General features: G+C 42.5%; 1 protein-coding gene across 2 annotated transcripts in view; it reads left to right on the forward strand.

The window, feature by feature from the left end:
• Window positions 1–21,835, forward strand: part of KCNAB1 (potassium voltage-gated channel subfamily A regulatory beta subunit 1) — a 364,151-nt gene that overhangs the window by 14,503 nt on the left and 327,813 nt on the right. The window contains exon 1 of one of the 2 annotated variants that reach the window (XM_084768650.1): window positions 3,542–3,971. The exons of the other annotated variant lie outside the window; for it this stretch is intronic. Coding sequence (XP_084624776.1) covers window positions 3,730–3,971 — 242 coding nt within the window. The 5' untranslated portion in view covers window positions 3,542–3,729. Of the gene's footprint in view, window positions 1–3,541; window positions 3,972–21,835 lie in introns of those variants that run through there. 2 annotated transcript variants of the gene reach the window in all.

Genomic DNA, 21,835 nt, shown 5'->3' on the forward strand with positions numbered 1-21,835 from the left:
CAAGCCCAGTCTGGTCTACAAAGAGAGCTCAGGATAGCCAGGGCTACACAGAGAAATCCTGTCTTGAAAAATTAAAAAAAGAAAGGAAGGAAGGAAGGAAAGAAAGAAGGAAGGAAGGAAGGAGACAAAAAGACCACTTGAATTCTGAATTAAGGTATGAAATACAGGCTTTACTGTATATAATTTATTCATTTGATTCTTGGCTATAGTCTGTCTGGGAGAGTGCCAGGCCCTGGAGTCACCTCAGGTTGGTGGTTATCTGGGGAACACTTACAGATTTTTAGAGAGGTCAAGCATTCATAAGACAGTTTTCCAAAATGCTGATGGGACACTGCTATTTGAGAATTTATAAATGTCCCACCCAACAGAGCATTCCACCACAAGTAAAGTTGGCAAAACAACTTTCCATTTATCATTCATAGCAGACTTGCAGGCTTCACGGCCAATTAATTTTTATGTAATATTGCCGTGGAACAATACTCTGTTCAGTAGCTGAGCATTTATAATTATTACACAGTGAAAGGACATTTCAAGAGTCAGCCTGGGTACTGGGGTTTGGTTAATAAAGTGCTTGCTGCACAAGTACAAGGACCTGAGGTTGAATGTTCAACACCTACGTAAGAAGCCATGCATGGGGTCTTCATGCATCCTAGCATTAGGGAGGAGGAGACAGGAGCAAGATCCCTGGGATTCGCTGACCAGCCAGCCTATCAGAAGTAGTACGCTTCCAGTTCAGCAGGGACACTCTCTCAAAAACATAACACACACACACACACACACACACACACACACACACACACACACACAGAGTAAGCCTTCTATATTTGGATATTTAAATACTAATTGATTAGGTCTTTCAGTACCATTTCTTGGTGGGAATATCTGGCCTTCCTCTATTGAAAGTGGTTCCTTAGATCCTTGTTTGCTATTACCCACCAATTTGTCAGGTTATGTATGTCAGGATATATATGTGTGTGTGTGTGTGTGTGTGTGTGTGTGTGTGTGTGTGTGTGTGTGTGTATTTTTTTATTTCTCCCTGGAACCCAGAGCTTTGGCTTTTAAGAGGAGAAAGGGCTTAAACTGGGTAGACCTCACAAGTAAGCTAAGGAAAGCATTGTTAACCATGAGATACTGATGTGTCAAAGCATCTGTATCATTATGGACATTACACGCCTGTGTCAGATAGACGCAGCGGAAATGGGCACATGCAGAAAGAGGTTCCTAACATTCTCAAACCTTAGGACTTCGGAACCCTGTGCTTCCCAAGGTAGTACAAGAGGACAGAGCGCTTGGTGCCGTGTTCCTGACATGGAGCCAACAAGCCTGAAAGAACAGCGTGTAGCACAAGGCTGTGGGCCTGGAATGCCTCCTCTGGAGGCAGAAGCAAGAGGAGAACTCCAACGGCCTCTCTTAGAAGGAGAGGAGAAGCCTGCAGATCTCCGATATTACCAGAGACAAGGGCAGAATCACTCGACCTGCTGAAAGCAGCACATCCGATCCAGGACAGGGCTCCAACCAGATTCAAGCCAAGCCAGAGAGATCTTCAGAGCTATTATTTTCAGTGATGAAACCCATGTGTAGATACAGGAATCTTGTGAGAAACAGATGTGAACCAAGGGTCATAACCAAATGTCTTAAGGCTTCTATTGCTGTGACAAAACACCAGCAAGTTGGGGAGGAAAAGGGTTATTAGGCTTACACTTCCATATTGCTAGTCATGATGGAAGAAAGTCAGGATAGTATGTCAAACAGGGCAGGAACCTGGAGGCAGGATCTAGTGAAGAGGTCATGCTGCTTATTGCCTTGCTTCCATGGTTTGCTCTATAAGAAAGCAGGCTTTCCTATAGAACATAGGACCAACCTCACCCTACCGCCATGGCACCACTGTCAATGGGCTGGGCTCTCGCCATCAATCACTAACTGAGAAAATGCCCTACAAGCTTGCATATGGAGGCACTTTTAAAAATTGTGCCTCCTTCCTCTCAGAAAGCTGCAGCTTATGGCAAGTTAACATAAAACAGTCCAGCACACCCAACGCAACCCAAAACACACTCTCATGCTGAACTCTGTGTTCCTGGTAGAAATCAACAACGCTGTTTTCTGCATTCATGGACATGATATTCAGCTTGGGTCAAGGGCAAGAAGTTCAGAGCAAAGGGGAGGACTGACTGAATTCTTTCCTACCCGGGACAGTTGTTAACAGTAGCTGAGAGCTGGAAGCCTTTGAGACACCTGCCTTTCAGTGAGGGGTTTGTAGCTGTAGGCTCCCAACACAGGGAAAGCAGAGTAAAGGGTTCTGGACAGCATGGGAGGTACGCAGAGCTGAGAGAAGCAATCAAAGGCTTATGGTTGGTTCTTTTTTTGTTTAGAGTAGTGGTCTGTGAGAAGGCATGGTGCAATGTGGCGTGATGTGGGTATAACACTGTTTGGTGTGTGCCACAGCCCAAGTACAGAGGTCAGAACTCTGTTTTCTGGAGTTAGTTCCATCCTTCCTCTTTGTGAGTTCTGGGGAATCAACTTCAGGCCATCATCAGGCTTACAAACATGCCCCTGCTGCTGAGTCGCCTTGCAGGCCCAGAGCAAATATTCTTCATGTTGATGAGATCAACTTTGAGCTGATTGGGACTGTGATTTTGCTGCCAAATCTAAAAATTTGTCACTCAACTAAAGATTTCCCCATTTGGACCAGAAAGCTGGCTCAGCTATTAAAGGTGCTTGCTGCCAAAACCCAAGGGCTGAGTTTGATCCCCACAACCAACAAGATGGAGAAAGCAAACTTCCGCAAGTTGTCTTTAAACCTGTGCTCACATGTTCATGCACACACACACGTGCACAGGCACACACACTCACACACACAGGCACAATAAATAAATACATGTAAAAATATACTTTTTTCCTGTTTTTATAGTTTCAAATGTACTTTTGGTTCATGGTTCATTCTGAGGCTGGGATTTTGGGTGGTTATGGACCTCTCCATGTGATCCTGGAAACCGAACCTGGCTCCCCTGTAAGAGCAGTAAACTTCTTAACTGATGAACCATCTCTGCAGCCCAGGTTCACTTACCTTCTTTGTATAGTTCTGTTTTGTTATCCTTATAAATGTCCAGTTGCTCCATTTGCTGAAATCTCTATCCCTCCTCCTGGGCTCTTAAAAACACTAGTTGTCTATATTTGTGCAGGCTTTCTGTTTCTCAGACACACTTCATTGATTTTTCTTATCACGTGACAGAAACAACTAAAACCCAAAAAGTTAATGAGCATTTCACCCAAATGAATTCTGCCACTAGTATAATAGTTATTTGTTTATGAACTACTTGATAATTTAGAGAGGTCTACTGATGCATTTATGATATCATTCCTAAGGCTTTATGGTAACAGATCTGGCTGGTATCCTACCAAAATATTTCCCTTACCTAAATAGAAAGACATGGGAAAACGTGCCCACATTTTTCCCTAGAGCCAATACACAGTTGTCTGACATTTGACTCTGAGACAGTTAAAGAGAAGAGAAAGACTGTTGGCTTCCACCAGGCTCTTTTCTGCCCAAGGCTTGGCAGAGACACGCAACCAAGAACTCTGCTGGGGAACTTGGGAACCTAGTTAGATTAAATCAATAGGAAGGGAGATCTGAAGAGAGCAAACTGGTCTTTTTTAGGGACAGCCCAAATCCAGGCCAGTCCTAAAGCTAAGAGTTGTGAAGTTTGCCTTATCTCCTTGGGCCTTTGGACCATGCACCTTTATAAGCCTGCCTGTGCAGACATCCCCAGCCCAAAGCTGGGTCTGCCCAAATCCAGCGAATCAGCTCTAAAATGCCGGCGGCACCTCACAGTGACCAAGACCCAGCCTCAGGGAGCCTGCTGGCCTGTTAGACCAAGCGGACCTACCGAATGGAAGTGCCTGGAGAAGTTTTTACGTGTCCATGGAGTTTCACTGCAAAAAACCACCAAGGTGAAGACAGGCATGGCATACAGGTACTGTAGGTTGCAATAAAATCCTATCAGAAACTGTACCGAAGTTAAAGATTATTACCATTAAATAATCAAGATTGAAATAGCAAGACAAGATGTTAGGAAGAAGAGAAGAACAAACGCACTGGGCTTTTCTCCTTGAGTTCTTTTGTTCGCTTGTTCTTGCTTTGAATTCTCTTTCTCTTTGCTCAAGGGGTTATGCAAAAGAGAGCCAAACACACTTGTGGAAGGTCCCTAGTTCACCCATGAAAGGAAAGCTATCTGCTGCTGTAGGAATAGCTTGGGCTCTGAGGAAGTAGGTGATTGAGCATCTTGAAAGGAAGAATGTGGGCTCCACTCCTCGAGGGTCACTTTATCAAGTTGAGCTGAATGTTTTCAAATGCTGTTCGGGCTTCTGCTGTTGTCTTCCTTTAATGGTAAATCATGTGGGATGTGCTAATGGTTACTAAGCTAGTTGGGGTTTTTCTTGAAATGACGGTGGTGTTTTTGTTTTTGTGTTTGTGTTTTACCAACATAGTCCAAGATCAATCTTCTGTTCTGCACTGGCCTCTCAATACCATTATTTATCAATGAAAGGGAGGGGGTTGTAGTTTGTTGTTGTTGTTTCAGTTTTCCTCCTCCTCCTCCACCCCTTCCTCCTCCTCCTCCTCCTCCTCCTTCTTCTTCATATGAGGTTGAGTGTGTATCTAGTAATTACTCTGTTGCTCCAAAAAGGTAAATATCATTTGTTTTTGAAGCAACTTGTCTCACCTTCTGTGAGCTGTGCTATACTTAGTCAGCCAGCAGCTGCTGAGCCTGTGCACAAGGCTCTCCTTTCAGAGTCAGGAGGCTGAGCACAAACCACTTAGAAGGACAAGGGAACCTAAAGCAAAAAAATAAAAAATAAAAAAATCAGCTTAGCATTTGTAAAGGATGCTCATCGTAGCTAACGTCAAAAGTTGGACTTCTCAGGGTGAGAGTTTTTTTTTTCCTTGTACAAGATATCCCCAGTGGATGCATTTTCCGACTCTAATGGTCTATTTTAGTAGAGTGGCCGCTAGTGTGATTTACCGGCTAATTATTAATAAAGCAACTTGCAATAGTGTGGCTCTTCTCTGGAGAGCAGCGTGCTTTACAGAGATGGTTTATATAATAAAGGGCTGGTGAAGAAGAGGAATCAGCTTTGGTGGATCTTTAGGGAGCTCAGGGAAGTCTGTCCCGTGTTGCCTTAGAAAGCTGAGACCAGGAAAAGTCTCATCACCTGTCTAAGAGAATTCGGCTTCTTCACACACTGGGGTGGAGCACATGCTGGCTCCTCCTTACCCCCTCCCTCCCTTCTGACTCTGCCTTGGCAGGCGCCTTCTCCCTCAGCCTCTCCACATTCCCCCCTCTTCTCATGTCCCCCTTAACTCTCAATGGTGGTCGTGAGGCTGGGGTGTGAATGCGTACCAAGTGACGAGAAGATGCATCGTCTCTCGATATTTGTCCTAAGATGAATAATGCTAGCGTGGACTCCCGGGTAATCCTTCAGAGAACCTCCTCCTTCAAAAGTCCCTGTTCCAATATCTGTCCACCTCTGGGCTCTATGCCGTTGTTCAGATACAGATGCATCCAAGGGCGGTGCTTCTTGAAGGACTAAGATAGCCAAGGAGCACTTGCTTCAAACAGGTGAGAGTAGAGCTGCTGCAGCTGCAGCTGGGGCCTGCAGTCCGCCTCCTTTAGGGCCAGTCAGCCTGCAGCCTGCTGCTGAGGTACCTCTCTGAATCCCATCCTTCGCACCATTTGGGAGGTTAAGTCTGGGGCAAAGCTCTGTGATTTGTGCAAGTGCCTTCTGTAGACAAGCTCTCGGGCGAGCACTTATATTCTTAGATCACACACTGGATCTGGATTTTATTATTTTAAGGAGAGGAGAGCTAAGTTGAGCTCATTACTGACCCTACGAAAGAGCTGAGGCTGCATTGCTTCTTTCAAGACACCTGTCAATTACCCCTGTTTAGGCAGCTTCTTTCTCTTGTTTTTTTCCCGGCTTCTTTTTTTATTATTAATTTATTCAGATTACATCTCAATTGTTATCCCCTTCCTTACTTGTCTCCCCCCCCCCCCGCCACTCCCCCTCCCCCCCCCCCCCGTTCCTCTCTCCCTCCCTTTTTCACCCTATTCCCCTCCTCTAGGTCTGTGACAGAAAGGGACCTCCTCCTTAGGGAGTTTCTTTTAACTGTTAAAGAGGGAGTTTTAGGGAAGAGAACAACAACTCCTTTGGTTCCTCTTCAACTTAGTTTTTACCTCTATTTCTTATTTTAAAAATTGGGGGGGGGGCATGTCCAGACTTTAATTTTAGGACATTTTCTCCTAGAATAAATTATGTTGAAAAGGACAATGACTGTATGAAGACACCCCTGTTTGACTTTATCCTTTCTATTCCTTTTGAAAGACATCATGCTCTGTTTCATATGGACTGGAAGGGAGATACAGCTTGGCATAAAACAGATCAGAAGCCGAAGCCCAACTCTGCCAGCTTGAGAACTGAGATATTGATCTTAAAATGATGTATTGGATGCCTAACACACAGTAGACGCTCATTAAATTCAGGCTTTCTTCCCAGTTAGCCTATAACATCTGTTTGTCAATCTCGGGGTGAGGAAAGATGAAAGCCCGTCAACAGACATAAATCATAAGAGATTATTCTCAGGAATAAAAGGCAACAAAAACACTGCAGTACCCCAGTGCGCAGGTTCCATGCTGAGCTTCAGAGCCCTGAGGTCTGGAATGAAGTCGGCTGCTGTTTTCTTCCTAATTTGGGCAAACGCCATTGCAGCCTTAGGCCTAGGGCCAGCTGCTTAGGTCCTTCTTGCATCTGTAATGCTATGAATGTTATGTTGTGCTCCCATGGAAACTTGCTACTATTTCTAACTAGAGTTGACCAGGAAAGGGGGATAAATCAGTAATATGCAAACTCATATCTGCACTGAAAAGAAATGGGAGGGAAGGGGTTGAAAATGTTGAAAAGTGTGGCAAGCTGGCGTGAGGTCCTTTCAGCTTTGAGTTCTCCAAAAAGGTAGAGGTTTAAATGACTGCCCTTAGTACTTATTTTGTAGCCTCTGTTGTATTAGAGCACTAAGCAGTCTTTTCTAAGAGGCTGAGCATTAATCGGTTCTATTTCATCACATTGAACTCAGAGGAAGGCAGTAAACACACAGCTGAGTCAATATTAAACAAAATATACTGAAGAGCAGCTTTGAGCAAAGCACAAGACATCACTGGACTGTTAAGTAGTCACCAAGATATATGTGTGTGTGTGCACACACACACACAGAGACACACACACAATATATATATATATATGCAAATATATATAAATAAGGAATTTGATTGACTAATATGGCAGGAGGAACTGACACAGATTTAAAGTGAAATTCCAGTCCAGTGAGTTCTTCCTGTAAGTAGTCCAAATCTTAAGCTTGACCTGATCTTTTCCTTATATAAGCTAGTTGAGAGGTGTGTGTGTGTGTGTGTGTGTGTGTGTGTGTGTGTGTGTGTGTGTGTGTTGTTTCTTATCAAAATCATTCTCTCACCACCATGACAATGAGCATAGACCTTTCCTATTCTGTAATCCTACAAAACTTTTGCACTTTGGATGTACTCAATACAAGTGTGTTCTTAGTTGAGGAGCATCCAGTCAGAAATTGGGGAGCAGAAAAAAATATCAAAGAACAAATAGGAACTTCTGATCCCCACTATCAGTGCCCTAGCTCCCTATTTTCTTCTGTATTGGGCATTAGGCTATCTGGTTATTTTAGCTGAGTCCCAAATTCCCCATCTGGAAAACAGACCCAACTTAACATCCCAGCAGCAGGCCATGCATTTGCAGAGGCTGACCTCACTCATAAATATTTCTGTGGGCCTACTATGGCACTTATCCCAATGCCAACTAGTTCTTTTTAAGATTGGGGTGGGGGAATGTCAGGGTATTTGTGTATTTATATTTAATTGTTGGCAAATAAGCTGGGTCTTTCACACTGTAAGTCCAAACTAGACTGCTAGTCTCTATGTAGCTGAGTTTGATTTCAAACTCATGGTAAACCCTCCCACCTCCTAGGCAGGTACTGGAATCACAAGCTTCAGTCACAGCATCTGTCTCAACTCAAAACTTTGAAAAGAAACATATATTAACTCTCATTAAAAGATAGTCAGAAGAGGCTGGAGAGATAGCTCAGTGGTTAAGAGTGCCACCTGCTCTTCCAGAGGTCCCGAGTTCAGTTCCCAGCAACCACCTGGTGGCTCACAAAAGATAGACAGAAAATAAAAGCATCTACAAAGTAAGTCTTACACAAATCTGATCTCCTTGCTATTACTCCCTCATCAATATTTATAAATTCATTGCTTCTTTTATTGATCTTTATAGAGATCTTTATAAAACACTCAGAAAAGGCTATTTTTTTCCTCATGTTTTCTCACTTAACAGGAGGATTTACTCACAGGTCCAGCCGCTTAGCTTAAAAAACAAAAGGAAGCAACCCTTGTGGGATAATAGCATTCACACTGAGGGTTTATGGAAGGCACCAGGAGGATAATCTGTTCTTCTCTCCCTAACATTACGGGGCTGAGGTACTGGGGACAGAAACACTATTTTGTATTTAAATAGAGCTCACCACTGTTCTTCAGGTACAGTACCCCTTACCACATACCTTTTTTATGAGTTCCTGTGGCCTGTTCTTTCATAGGGTGCTTGGACACTCTGACCTGGCCATGTCTAAAAAAAAAAAAAAAAAAAAAAAGAAACCAAAAAACAATAGCCTAGAAAGTGCTGCCTGCGCAGGAGTCATATTAAGACATGCTGACATGATTTATTTTAGGCCGGTCTAATTTGGGACAGTCCTGGGGCCTGTGCTGGTTTCCCTGAGCCTCGGGCTGTGTCTCTCCTGCAACATTTCCGGAGAGATGTCGAAGGCCCTGAGGTAGGTGAGGCTCACAATGTGTGTGGTTTGAGGTAGGGGACCTGAACAATAGAGCAAAGTGGCCCATTTAGTGCTGAACACCAGGCTCATTGCCTAGGGAACAGACGTTCTAAAACGAGTTCAGTTTGGCAGTGTCACTTTAAATAAGAAATGCCCTAGAATTTGAACATGGTTGCAGCTTGGAATATTGAGAGATAAGAATCCAATTTGTTTTTAAATTTTCACTGTGATTTTCTGGGATAAAAGTTGCCTTGCTTATGTAGCATGATGAAAATATCAGAGATTCAAGGCCTAAGAATAGCTCTAAGTTACATGAATCATATTTTCTCATATGGACATTGCTGTTCCTCTGAGAGCAACAAGTATTTTGAAATCTGACTTTCCTGACCAAGGAGCAACCATAGGTCAAAAGATTTTATCTGCCCCCCTCCCACCCCCCCCCCCAAAAAAAAACTTTTTGAACTTCCCTGCAGTGTTTGTAAAAGTCAGTAGGGTGTGCTATTTCATAAAGAAAAGAAAGATTTTTTTTTCATTCTTTGAAATGAAGCTAGCTGGATGTTTTTCCAGAATCTATAGCATTACCTGATTGTGTCAACAAAAAAAATTTCTTAGTGAGAAAAAAGAAACAGATATTCATGGGTTTCTGAAAAACTCAAATGCTGTAGCAGGTTTATTACAGCCTGATCCAGTTAGATGTTTTATTGTTTTAATAATAATTTTAATTTTTTTGATTCTTGAGAATGCCATACATATATACAAGGCAGTACTGTATATTTCCCTCCTACAATTCCCGTATCCTTCAACATGTCCCCCTCCCAACTCCACCTGCCTCTCCACCTTTTCTTACCCACTGTCCCCATTTAGTGCTGCCCACATTGGCATGCACACAGAGCCATACACTGGATCATGAGATGCCTACTAGTGATAAAAACAAAACAAAACAATCAAACAAAAACCAACTTCATAAAAGAAAGAATGGTTTTGGCTCCCAGCAGCTATGAACTGTCAATAGCCTCTCAGTAAGGAATAAGGTCTTGAGAACTCATCCTCCACCTGTGTTGGAGTGTGGCTGGCTTGATATTAAACAGGTCTTGTGCAGACGGCCATGGCTGTTGTGAGGTCATGAGTGCGATAGCACTGTCATGGCTAGAAGCATCTCAGGGCACGATTCCCCTCCTCTGTCTTTTACACTCTTTCTGCCTCCTCTTCCACCATGTTCTTTGAGACTTGGCAGGAATAGGGTTGATGGAGATGTCGCACTGAGCAGTAATCATTGTCTCTCATTCCAGTGCTTTCACCAATTATACGTCTCTGCACTGTCTGCTTATCTCTGCAAAAGAGGGCATCTCTGTTCAAGATGGAAAATGGGCCAGGTTTATGGGCATAAGCATAAATATTTAGGAGGCAATCTGAGAGCACTGCCTTTTAGCAAAATAAAATCAGCTGACTTTACTCCATTGGCACCCTACAATAATTAGGAAATGAAACCAACCTAGACGTCCTTCCACAGATGAATAAATAAGAGAAATGAGGCATGTATAAACAATGAAATATTGTTCCACTGTAAATAAAAATGAAATTTGAGATTTGCAGGTAAATGGATGAAACAGGAAAAAAAATATACTGAGTAAGGTATTTCAGATGCAGAAAGACAAATGCAATATTTTTTCCCTGTGTGTTAAACGTGAGGCACAAGTTTCAGAAGCCACAAATGGGCCTTTGGGAAGGGGCCATGTTAAGGCAGGGGATACAGTAGATTACAGTAAAAAAGAAAGTAGGGCGGTGAAATACTGGGCATGGGAAGGCTTATGCAGGAGAAGTACAAGAGTACAAGGAGGGCTGGAGAGATGCCTCAGGGGTTAAGAGCACTGGCTGCTCTTCCAGAGGTCATGAGTTCAATTCCAAGCAACCACATGGTGGCTCACAACCATCCACAATGAAACTTGGTGCCCTCTTCTAGCCTGCAGGTGTGCATGCAAGCAGAACACTGTATACATAATAAATAAATAATAAAAAAAGAGTACAGGGAAAATCAAGATGCGTGCAGAGGGCTAACGAAAAGGATGGTGTATGAGAAGCCCATGGAAGCCTACTTATCTTAGAGGCCAATTAAAAACATACGTGGGGAATAGTAGAATAGATGTGATGTGAAAGAGGACAGTGTAACCTGGCGGTTAAAGGATAAAGTGGGGTACATGAGGGAGAGGAAGGAGCACGGGTTATTAACCAAAAGTAGAGAAGTATGATAAAACAGTACAGAAACCCAGTATTCAGTAAGATAATTTCAAAATATAACTTCATAAAAATAAAGAGTGCAAATAGAATTATCTCACAAGGGTAGACAGCTCTGTTTCCCAAAATATATGGCCTATTAAATAAAACCTACAATGCAAGACATGAGATAACTTCCTTAATGAGTTGTTGGTTAGATAGACCCCAAATGTCTCCAAAACAATTCAGATTATTGCCATCGGCCTTAGTTACCCACTGTAATTCATGACTCTGTTGCTGAAGGCATCTGTCTTAGTCGCTGCTCTGCTGCTGTGAAGGGACACCATGGCCACAGCAACTCTTATAAAAGAAAGTATTTAACTGGGGCTTTGTTACACTTTCAGAGGTTAAGCCATTAGCATCATAGCAGGGAGCCTGTAGCATGGAGGCAGACATGGCACTAAAGAACCAGCTTTGAGTTCTATTTCTGGATCCTCGGGCAGCAGAAAGAGGGGGGCACTGGGCCTGGCTTGGACCAACTCCCAGTGACATGCTTTGTCTAATAAGAACACACCTTCTAGTCCTTCTCAAGTAGAGCCACTCCCCAGTGACTAAGCATTTAAATCTATGAACCTATGAGCAACCTTCTTATTCAAACCACCACAGCACCATAAAGCATTTTGACCACAAGAAACGGAGAGATCAGTATCAAATAAGCCAAGTGTTTTCCCTAGTGTCTTGCTTTCACAGTTCAGTAAGGTGCTGTTTAGCCTCCGGGGGGCGGGGGGGATGACTTCAGTGTTCTTACCCAGATCTGGACCACGCATGCTACAATTCTAGCTTGGTAGGCAAGATGCTGTAAGCAGCATGCGTGACTGTTAGGGGTTAGCTAACCACTAACTGATTGGGTGTGAGACCTGCTCTACGTCAGGGAATTTCATCATTGCTACTGAAATCCTAGTCAAAAGCCCGATGGTTAGGGAGATCGTATGCCCTTCAGTAGATTTGCTCTTGCTATTTTGCAAAATGGTCAATTGACTGTTTTACTGAGCAAATAGCCTATGTTCAGAAGTTTCCTAATATTCTAAAGGTGTGCTGCCAGCTCCTAAGCATGGCTGACTGAGAGAAAAAAAAGCACACTTTTCATTCCTAGCTATATTTGTTACTTTAGTTTGATTAAATAACAAAATACCTGACAAAAACATCTTCTGGAAGCAAGGGGGGGGATATTTTGGCTAACAGAGTATCATCTGTCATGGCAAGGGGGGCATGGCAGGGAGAATACATCAGCTAAGGCTGTGGTAGCAGGAACGTGAGGCAGTTGATCTATTGTACCCAGTGTCAGGAAGCAGAAAGAGAGAAATACTTATCAGGCACCTTTCCTTTTTCTTCTTGTTTTATTCAGCCCAGGATACCAGCCATTCAAACTCATAGCACACCCTCCTCAGTTACCTTTTTCTGGAAGCTCTGCAACACACCCAAAGGGGTGTCTCTTAGATGACTACAAGTCAAACCAAGTTAACAATAAAGATGAGCCATGACACTGGCCTTCCTTTGGAGAACATTCACTTGTGTGTGTCCATTCCAGGGGATTTTATTTTTGTTTTCTTTGTCCTTTTTAATTGAAAGTAACTTCAAATTACAGAAGGCAAGCAAGACTTATATAGAGAGCTGCTCTTGGCACTTTATTCTTAACACAAATATTTTTGCTCCAATTGTTTTAAACACTATTGTGGTCTGACAGGCCCCTTCCTCACACCCACTGGCCTATTTGTTTCCCCAAATCTTTGAGAGTAAGTTACATGTCCCTCTGTCCTTCAATACTTGATCCAAAGGGGGTATTCCTGTATCTATCCCTGAAAAAGTACTATCCTAGTTTGCTTTATTTTGTGTGATAAAATACTGACCAAAAGTAACCTAGGAAGAAAAGGGCTTAATCAGGTTACAGGTCACTGTTCAGGATGGGGGGGAAACTAAGGCAGGAATTCAGACCAGAACCTGGAGGCAGGATCTAAAGCTAATGTCATGGAGGAATGTTGCTTACTCACTCACTCTCTTGCATTACCCACTTACCTTTTACAGTACTGCTCTCCTGCGTAGGCATGCCACTGCTATAGTGAGCTGGACTATCCCACACCAGTCACCAGTCGAGAATGTGCCCCTCAGACACACCCGCAAGCCTATCTGTGGAGGAAGCTTCTCAGTTAAGACTCTTTCTTCCCAGGAATGTCTAGATTTGTGTCAAATTGATAAATAAATTAAAAAAATTATGACACCACTTTCAGTAAGATATGCATTAATGACCTATTTAACCTACCATATACATTCCAATTCTGCCAACCAGCATAGGAACACCTTTTGTGGCACCTTTGCCTTCTAGTTGGAAGGATCTGATACTGGACTGTGCACTATATTGTGTTTTCCTGTCTGTTAGGTCTGTGTGCAACCCACAGCAGCTCAATCCGAATTAACTGTAATGCAGATCACAGAGCTGTAACTACTGAGTCCACCTCAGGTTGAGAGACGACCCTGTGTTCCTGGACATCCCTGTATATCTGCAAGCCTCCTGGTTAGGCTACTGTCATATGACGGAGACTGCTGTCTTCCACAGTTGTCAATGCTCTGTCATGTTTTCGTCTGGAACTTAGAACTGAGCTGACCAGTCTCTCAAGAGAATGCAGACATTAGAGAAATGAAGGTGAAAGGAACGCAGTCATCTGTGTTCACCTAGTTGCAATACATCCTTCTCAGAGAGGTGGTGCTGGTGGTCTGTGTATAGAGGAGGCACCAGGCAGTTCATGAAACAGGGCAGGAGGAACGCTCACTGGCCATGGGAAGACAGTAAGTTAAGGACTGCCAAATGCAGCTACCTCACATTGTGCAGGCTTTCTGTATGGGCCCACAAATGAGTGGGGCCAGGATACAACCTCAACAGGTAGAGCAGGAGACAAAGAAAGCTAGCCAGAGTGGAAAAGAATAGATTCTGGCTGGAAGTCCCAGAGAATCCCTTATACAGGAGAGACGGGGAACCTAGGAGACACGGGTCCTGGAAGCTTTTAGGCAAGGGACTGCAGCCCGATTATTGTTTATCGTTTTTCCCTCCATGGTGTTTCTCTTAATTCAAGTGTTATGGAAGCCTTGGCAGTGGTGGAGTGTGGGCGTGGAATGTGCAGCTCATTAACTACACTCTGTAGATCCCAGGGGGGTCTAACTGGTCAGTGGTTTGCACCGCTTTTGGAACTGCACAGCCTTCTATAGCTCAGCATGCATTTAGAAGCTGGTTATGGCTCTGAAGCAGCTATGGTTGCTCGTGAAGTGGCCATTATATAAGACCAGCTCCTGTGATATTTCTCAGAGGCTAACCATCCTCGTAACTTGTTTATAAGATTCATTAAATCAGCACCTTCTCCTCCTTCCCTCTTCGCAGTCTTTCTTGTTTACTTCTGTGCTGTCTGTATCTCCCACTGGAGTGTGATTTCATATGTACGGTTAATTGCTGCATTCTCAGAATCTGACACCAAGTGTAGCAATCAATAAATACTGGTTGAATAGATGTGTTGTTAATCAGGAAAAGAACAAATAAGATTCTGCTGTTTACTGGAAGACAAATCTGCCAGATTCTCAAGTGCAGGGAATATTCTGTCATCTGTAGTCTCCTTGTCATTTCTTTCCTTTTTTTACTAAAAATATCTGGGGTCCAAATTCTGGATAATTGGGTACAGCATTGTTCTCATAGGAATTCAGTGCCCACACAGTTTTAGTCGAACATTATTTGGAGTGTGCCTAAGAAGCTATCTTTGAGCGTGATGTTAACATTTGAAAGGAAGGTTGCTCTCTCTAATGTGCTGATCATCACCTAAGTGGAACAAAAAAGCTCACCTTCCCACAAGCAGGATGCAACTGCTCCTGACTCACTGCTTCTAGAGTTGAACAGGTACCTTTATTCTGCTCTCTTTGCTCTTGGGTATTTGGACTTATCACTCCAAGGAATTCTACTGATTCTCCTCCATCCCGTAGCTTCTGTCACAGTGAAAATCAATTTCTCATTATCAGCCAGTCTGTATATCTATATCTATCTATCTATATCTATATCTATATCTATATCTATCTATCTATCTATCTATCTATCTATCTATATCTATCTATATCTATATCTATATCTGTATCTGTATCTATATCTATATAGATATATATATAGGTATAGATACAGATACATATATAGATATAGATCCTTTTGGCAGTGTTACTCTGGAGAACTCCAACCAGTACAAATTTCTGATCATAGAGACGAAAGTTTTCTGTGACATCCCTGTTCAGTTTCATCCACTGTAGGGTCCTAGGTTACCTTGGCTAGAGTGAGGCTGTTGGGGCTTTCACACAGAGTACTCTTTCTACCCAGATGTGATACTTGCTGAATGAGATGCTGATGATGACTAGCATAACGTCTATCATACACACTCGCTGGAAACATGATCCTCTCATATAACACCCTTTACATCCTCCCCATCCCTTCCCTGGCAGTCCCATTGAATTATTCCTAAATTTACTTTTTCCTTCCTACTTCCCCATTCCCATGTTACTATAAATAGGGCCATCATCTCAATTTAACAAGTAGTATCATCTTGCAAAAGCTGGGGGACAGGTGTGGCTCTTGGTCAGTTTGGGATTCCTGGTTGAGTCATCAGTCGAGTTCAAAATAAATAAATTAGAGGGTTTTCTGTAATGTAATTGTTTGTAGCTATGAGTTTCAATTAATACTTATTGCTCTTGGTATGTGCTAGACTTTTCCACTGTAAATCCGTTCTACAAGCAAAAAATTCTATTGGTGATTAGGAACTGTAGAGTGGGCTTTAGCAGTATCATCAGACCTATGGGTTTCCTCACCAAGTCTAGCCCCACTCTACTGCCCTGGCAAGACTGTAAGACTCTGCTCCATTTAACTGAGCAGAAGTTCTCACTGCTACTGGGCCTGTGGAGTACAATGGGAAGATTGTGCCTTTCCCCATCAAAAGCTTTAGCCAAGGAATACTAAAGGAGTCTCAGTAAGAGTGGGACAAGCTCAGTTATCTACATCTGACCCTTCCACATAAGCAACTCCTGTCCAAGACCTTCCACTCCCAACCACATGTGCATCACTTCTTGGTTTTGGGTAGCTATGCATTCCCAAGGGTTAGAGCCTACAGTGATGGGAATGCATGGTATCAGGTATCCAAAACAGCAAGCTCAAAAACTACTTTTCAGCTTCACACAGAAAACACACAAAGAGAAAACAGGGACCAGGTGAGGCTGTGAATGCTCAAAGCTCATCAGTCTTGTTCCTTTTTCTATCAAGTTCTCATTTCTAAAAGTTCTACACCTTCTAAACAGACCCTCTAACTGGGCACCAAATGTCCAAATACACAGCCTAAAAGGGACTTTTTTTGAAATTTAAACCACAATGTGAAGCAATAACATCTTGATCAGGATGGAAATGGTAAGAAGTAGTTGGATTCTGGTTCTGTTTTAAGGTTGTCGGGAGGATTTGCAAGTAAATTGAATGACTGGGAGAGTCGAGTGTCTTAAATTGGGTATATAAAGCTGAAAAACATAGACCCGAAGGGAGGGATTGTAGGGGCTGTTTTTAGACATGTTCAGTTAAAAGGTCTATTCACCTGCATAGGGAAATGTCAAACAGAAAAGAGTCTGGAATCCACGGGCTACAGATTGAGCTGAGTTATTAAGATACAAATCTTGAAGTTATCATTCTGTTGTGAGGACGTAAAGCCATGGGATAAGCACAAAAGGCATAGAAAGAAAAAGAGGGAAAGTCCTCCAGTGTTAAGAGATAAGGGGGGTAAAACAGAAGCAGCTTAGACATCCGAGTGAGTGAGCAGGAAAGGAAGAAAGAAACCAGAGCCTAGTGGTAAGACATTCTCCAAACAACAGAGGAGGGAGATATCTCCTCTGTCCCTGGACTCTGATGGGTCAAAAAGTTGAGGAGTGAGAGAAACCATTGGGTAGAGGAACACAGAGTCATTTTTAATAAGAGCAGAGATCAGAGTCATGTCTTCATACATAGAGACAGTCTTGGTAGAAAAAGGAAAAGATCCATCTGAGTAGTTGGGATATATGAAAAGTAAATTCTGAACACTTAACAAAACTTTGACTACCATCCATCCGGCAGCATCCCTGAACTCCCTTCTACCTGAGAACATCCAGAAAAAAACATTGTAGCTGGACACTTAAAAGGGCTGAGCCCTTGACCCTAATTAGGAGGATAATTTGCCTATATGTTACATAATATTTATAACATAGAAGTAACCTGTTTGGCTTATGAAACACATTTCCTTTGCTCGTTTCTCCAGAGAAGGAAGGCGTTCCATGCAGCCTTGCTTTGCACCATCAGGGATGCAGCACTTCCTTTGTTTGACATGTGGTTGATAGTCTTTACAACAAATTTCCTTTTCTAAGTTCTAAGCTCTAATGTGCACTGGTTTGTTATATTTTATTTAAGACTTTCTGTTTATTTGGAATATATATGCATGTATGGACTGTTCAGTATCAATCTAATCTCTAGTATTAGCCCATATGTTACTTCAGAAATTAAAATACATAGAAATTATGTTTACAAATGGGTACAACAAAAAATTTACATAGAAAAAAAGAATAAATAGAGAGTTTTTGGGTAACTATTCTGGTAGAAAACTGTCTCTATCATCTTCTCATTTGGAAAGCTACTAACCTCTACTCCTGGTATACTCAAGTAATTAAGTTTATTCCTTCTCAAGTCTTTGATAGGGATGAAGACTAGGTAGCTTAGTTTTACAATGAAGCTTGGTTGTTGAGTGGTTGAGATGTTTTTAGGTCTAGATAGATGTTTTAAGTTGATAATGACAAGAAGTGATGGAGATTGATTTACATTCAGAATTTTAGATGCACCAAGATAGGAAAGATGTTTTCTTTAAGGCTGTCAAATACAAATAGCCAAAACACTAAAAAATGTAACATTTTATAATTCCTGATTGTGTCATGGTTCTTCTTGCTATAAGTAGCTTACTGTATATTCATGTAATAATATAAATGTATTTGTAAAGTTAAAAAATGTCTAATTAATAAAAAATTAAATCAAATCAAAAAAGGAAAAAAGAATAGAATGAAAGACAACCAAATATTAGCTGTGATTTTGACATTGTAGAAAAGTGGGTTTGACCCCTTTTATTCTTAATTGCCAAATGCATGTATATTACTTTAATGTTAGGGACAATGATTGCAATTAAAATAAGCAAGTTTAAGATGAATGTCATTAAATTTTAAGAACTTGAGAGATAAATGTATATATGGTTACTATGGAAATTCTGGGAGCCACATGTTGGATGCCATGTGCTATCAGAGAAACTGGGGTCCCATTTTGGAGTTCTTCATCTCATGAATAAAATAACTTAAAAGCCACCTAAGAACAATTTTCCGACACACACACACACACACACAGAGAGAGAGAGAGAGAGAGAGAGAGAGAGAGAGAGAGAGAGAGAGAGACAGAGAGAGAGAGACAGAGAGAGACAGAGAGAGACAGAGAGAGAGAGAGACAGAGAGGGAGGGAAAGGGAGGCAGGGCAAGGAAGTTGTAATGTTGGCAGCTTCCCAAAAGAGGAGCTAGACAAGAGAAAGAGAACGCAGTGATAAGAAATAGTGGTAAGAGGACAGAAATAGGCTAGACAGCTTAAAGTCAGAGACACTAAGTAGCAGAAGCCATCTGTATCTGGCATAAACTGGCCCACATTGTGAAGAAACATTAACTGGCTTGCCTCACCAAACACCTGATGGTATGTGCAACTTTAGGTTTGAGTTACAAACAATGGAAGGGAAGCGCCCAGTTCTTTTTCTTCTTCACAACGTTCTTCACAACGTTCTTTAGTCACAACGGATCCAGGCAGCTCGCACCAGCTTTGAAAGACCCCACTCTTGTTGCCTTTAGGACTCTAAGTGAGTCCGCATACCCTGCATCTCTTTCAGGATAGGAGGGAGGGCCTCCCTCGTAGCTCAGAAAGAAGCAATGATCATCACATAAGTGAGCCTTGTAGTTGGTGCTTATGTAAAACTTGTGATAGATAAAACTGGAGTCAATGCTTGCGCATGGCCGTGATTGAGAGAACTGCACTCTAAGCCTAAGTATGCGTGTTCTCTCTTGAGTTACGTAAGAAGGTTATCTCAGTCTCGTCGTGTTATTCTAGGAGGCTTCTCCTTTGTGTATCACCTGCCACGTCACAACATTCAACCCCGTTTCCCAAGTCTTCTCAAGGGTCTTTCGCTGGTAGATAGCCATGGATAGAAGGGCTGATAATAATTTCACAAATAGCAGGCAAAATCCTGGACGTTCCAGCCACTGCAGTGACTGTTGCATAAAAAAAAAAAAAAAAAAGCAGATGAGTTCCGGAGATGGAACAGGAGCAGAGAGCTCCAAAAACCCAAAGCTCGGTGCTCTAGCACCAAGAGGAGGCGAAGATTTCCAGAAAGCCATCAAAAGCTAAGGGCCACAAGACTCGGAGGTCTAAATGGAAACACTAGAAGGCAGCTGTAGCATCCCAGAAAAAAAAAATATCAAGGGCAGAATCTGCAAGATGGAACACATATGGAGAAAGCTACGTTCCCAGTACACAGGTGCTCTAACCAAGTGCTACCTGTCAATACTCTAAACCCACAGCGATAAGCCTGGGCCTGGAGCACCCAGATCAATAAAAGGCTTTCAAAGCTTCGAGCCACAGGCCTCTGAATCAAGGCTTACATCTATAAGCTTCTCAACCTGTGACGCAGTTAAGCTTATGGGCCTCTGTGCTAGAAGAGCTGCCCTTTGCCTGTCTGTGATTTCCATCTGGACAGAGCGCAAGAGTAAATCTCCAGCCAGCCATTTGTGACAAGCTCATTTTATTAGCTTCCAGGAGAAAAAAAAAAATGCTTTCCCCGGAAGCGCTACCTTTCTTTTCATTCCTTGGATTTGATGGGGCATCCTACTCCTCTGAACCACTGGCTACACGTCAATCCCAGAGCTGGTAGCCATGAATGAGTAACTGTCATTTCCCAGAGCTGATAGTCACGAAAGAGGAGAAGCACAGCTGCTGCTTCTTGAGCTTCCAGACTGCTGACGAACAGAGAGTCAGACTGTTCTCATTTGGAAGAAAGAGCGGCAGATTATGATGAGGCCAACTCTATTTGCCAACCACATTTCCTCATGAGCGAGTCTGGAGAGGCAGATGTGGAGCGAGCTTCAATAGTAAGGAACTCACAGCTGTAAAGAGATTCTAGCTGCTGGCCTGTCACCTGAAGGTTGGTAATGACGCTGCCAGCCCCTCAAGTACCACACACTTTCCCAAACTCACATCAGTGAGTTTTGGATTTGGGTTCTTAGCTCTCTCTCTCTCTCTCTCTCTCTCTCTCTCTCTCTCTCTCTCCCTCTCTCTCCCTCTCTTTTTGTGCTAACATTCCCCCAATTTCTTATGTAAAAGGGGATATAGTCCTTTATTAGGTAATGTCCCAAGTGGTTTTTGCTACTTAATCACACCACTGAAATATGCAGAAATCTTATCTCATTTAACCAAAAGGAAAATATTGACTTTAAAATATATTTAATTTACCATGGAAAGCAATGCATTTTTAATAAAGAACACATTAAAAACTCATAAAGTGGTTTATTTATGAGGTGGTTAGCCCCAATCTCCAATAAATACAGTTAAGTGTCAACTACTCAGGAGAAGAAGTTAATTCAGATGCCATCTTCATCATCTTCATCCCATACCTAGTCTATGTTGTGCTCCCTTTGTTCTCTCTGGACAAAGAGTAAAAGTGCACAGAACTTAATCAATGTGTATTTCTCTGAAATAAATATATGTTTGGAACACCAAAAGAAAAAAAAAGTGCACAGAACTCTAGAATCTGAAGGAATACAAGACAAATAGAAAAAACTTCCACCCTCAAGTTTACAAATGAGTCTTCTGAGGCCTAAAAAGGCTTAGCAGGCTGCCTAGTGGTCACATGGTTGGCTTGCTAAATCCAGATAAGAGCTTGAACATGGGCTTTTGATCAGCCCTTTGTTCTTTTCATGCTAAAGTTGTTCACATAAACAAAGAGAGACTGAGCAACAGCTGAGCTCTTGTGAAGGACATGACGGGCCTTCCCTAAGGACACTCTAAGAGCAGTGCCTAGGGTAGCACAGGAGCTGGCTGCTATAGGATTCTCACCCGTCTTCTTGAAGCTTGCCCTCTGTCTTTTCTCTGCTCTCTAGCTTCCTTTTAAGGCAGCCCTGTGGCTCCGCTTTCTCCAGCATGCCCCGCAGAGGTCTCCTTGTGTAGGAAGTACTGGCAGACAAGGTTAAGAAACAGGCGAGTTTATTGGGGTGGGGGAGGTGTTTCAGAAGCTGATCATGAAGAACAGTTGAAGGATATTTTTTCCCCCAGGCAAAAAATGAGGAGATCAACCTGACTTCCTAAAAAGAGTTCTCCAAAAGAATTCTGCATAGGGAGCGCACATCGTAAAGTTACTTTTATAATCTAGGTGAGAAGATGTGAATAAAAGATGTGAATAAAAAAAAAAAACCTGAGGAGGCAAGAAAGCTCAGGGATGATGAGCTGGATGCTTTCTGGTCTAACTTTGGTCACTGGTTTCTGGCTTTCATTTCCACATGCACATCAATAGATGGTCTCAAAGGGAAACACGCATGGATCTAATCAGGCATGGAGGTTTGCCTTGGCAG

Source organism: Acomys minous (genome assembly GCF_964271855.1).
Source record: "Acomys minous genome assembly, chromosome: 19".
Lineage (NCBI taxonomy): Eukaryota > Metazoa > Chordata > Mammalia > Rodentia > Muridae > Acomys > Acomys minous.